Genomic DNA, 1,621 nt, shown 5'->3' with positions numbered 1-1,621 from the left:
TGGGGCCGGTCTGCGCGCTGAGCCGCTCCGTGTCCCTCCCTCCAGGTCGCCGGCACGCGGGAACCCAGCGGCGCTCCTCCATCGCCTCTTCGCAGTGATCCAGACCCATGACCGCTTTCCTCTTCAGGAGACCCCGGCAAATCCTGCCCCTGCGCCTCCTGCGTTTTCTTCTCCATCCTGCGGATGCCCCAGACTCCTCTCCAGTTCCCTCAGCTCTTTGGTTTTGGTTTTTGTTGGAGACAGTCTTGCTATGTGGCTCAGGCTGGCCTTCCTCCTGCTGATTCCCCCGCCTCAGCCTCCTGAGTGTTAGGATTACAGGTGTGCGCCACCGTGCTGAGCTCCTCCAGCTTCTTTTTTGGGGAGGGTACTGCGGATCGAACGCAGGACCTTGAAAGCTTGCGAGGCAGGTGGAGGCACCGGAGCTACAGTCTGGGTTCTTTTCTTTTGGAGGGGAGAACAAGGTCTCACTGTAGCGCAGGCTGGCCTTGAGCTCACTGTGTAGCCCAGGCTTGCCTCAAACTCGAGGTGATCCGCCTGCCTCAGCCTCTGGAGTGCTGGGATTACAGGTGTGGGCCACCACGGGCTCTCCCAGCTCTTAACTCTCCCTTCCGCCAGGACTGAGGTGCAGAGGTCCAAGGGGAGAGCTGCCAGCACTGGGCCCACAGCCCTGCCTGTCCTCGAACTCCCCCCCTCCCAGCCCCAGGAGGCCGAGGCCACCAGGCCTGAGAACAAGACCTCAGGTCTGATTCTGGTGCTTGTCAATTACGTGCTTCCGCCAGCTCGTGCCCTGAACACCCTTCCTCATCCAGTAAACCCCTGCTCGACCCAGTGGCCGTGGGTGGGAGGCAGAGCCACTTAAGTTTTGATGGAATTCACTTTGAAGGGGGCTTGAAAGGAGACACGAGACACAGGAGTGCGAGGCCACGGACTTTACTGGGCAAGCCAGGGCGACCCTGATCCCCGCCTGGAGCAGGGGCATCGGGGCTCAGGAGGGCTTTTTCTGAGTGATGCAGGCGTAGTCGGTGCTGGCGTCCTCCTCCGCGCCACCCCTGTCACTGTGGCCACGTGCCACCGGCAGCCACTGCAGCGAGGCATAGTGGGGCCCGGGCTCCTGGGGCTGGGCGGGCAGAGGCGCTGAGAGGGCCCTCACCCAGCCCTCCTGACCGCACCTGCCACCTCCTCTTCAGTCCCCCTGCCCGGCCTTGGGGACTGCACCCAGGGCCTCCACACTGAGCTACACCCCAGCCATGTTTACATGTTTTATTCTGAGCCCGGGTCTTACTTTCTCAGTTGCCCAGGCTGGGCTCCAACCTGCACCACTCCTGCCTCAGCCTCCCGGAGCACTGGGATGAGTGGGGACTGGTGGGGTGCGCCGCTACGCCTCTTTGTTTCTCTGGAGCCCCGGAGGCACCCCGCACCGCTCTTGTTCTTCTCTCCCTTTCTCCCCTCTTGTTTTCTCACTTTTTCTTTTCCCATTTGCCTCTCATTTCCCTAGTTTTCCATCTGTTTTTCTCTCCTTTCTTTCTTCCCTGCCTTGTTTCGTGTTCCCAGTTCCAGGCGCTCTCTTCCCTCCCTCTTCCCTCTCTCGCTGTCCCCCGCCCCCCCGCCCCCCCCCCCCCCC

At 61.9% G+C, this 1,621-nt stretch overlaps 2 protein-coding genes across 2 annotated transcripts in view; one reads left to right on the top strand and one right to left on the bottom strand.

Moving 5' to 3' along the window:
* Ncr3 (natural cytotoxicity triggering receptor 3) overlaps positions 1 to 791 on the top strand; it is a 3,583-nt gene extending 2,792 nt beyond the window's left edge. Inside the window, exons 3-4 of the mRNA XM_010609923.1 lie at positions 46 to 136; positions 780 to 791. Of these exons, the coding sequence (XP_010608225.1) occupies positions 46 to 136; positions 780 to 791 (103 nt within the window). The remainder of the gene's footprint in view (positions 1 to 45; positions 137 to 779) is intronic.
* Positions 792 to 938: 147 nt separating this feature from the next.
* The window catches only part of Lst1 (leukocyte specific transcript 1), a 1,885-nt gene continuing 1,202 nt past the window's right edge, over positions 939 to 1,621 (bottom strand). Inside the window, exon 3 of the mRNA XM_033766597.1 lies at positions 939 to 1,134. Coding sequence (XP_033622488.1) covers positions 986 to 1,134 — 149 coding nt within the window. The 3' untranslated portion in view covers positions 939 to 985. The remainder of the gene's footprint in view (positions 1,135 to 1,621) is intronic.

This window comes from Fukomys damarensis, unplaced genomic scaffold, assembly GCF_012274545.1.
Source record: "Fukomys damarensis isolate Sample0158 unplaced genomic scaffold, DMR_v1.0_HiC HiC_scaffold_20, whole genome shotgun sequence".
Taxonomy (NCBI): Eukaryota; Metazoa; Chordata; class Mammalia; order Rodentia; family Bathyergidae; genus Fukomys; species Fukomys damarensis.
This window is presented reverse-complemented; position numbering and strand designations above follow the sequence as displayed.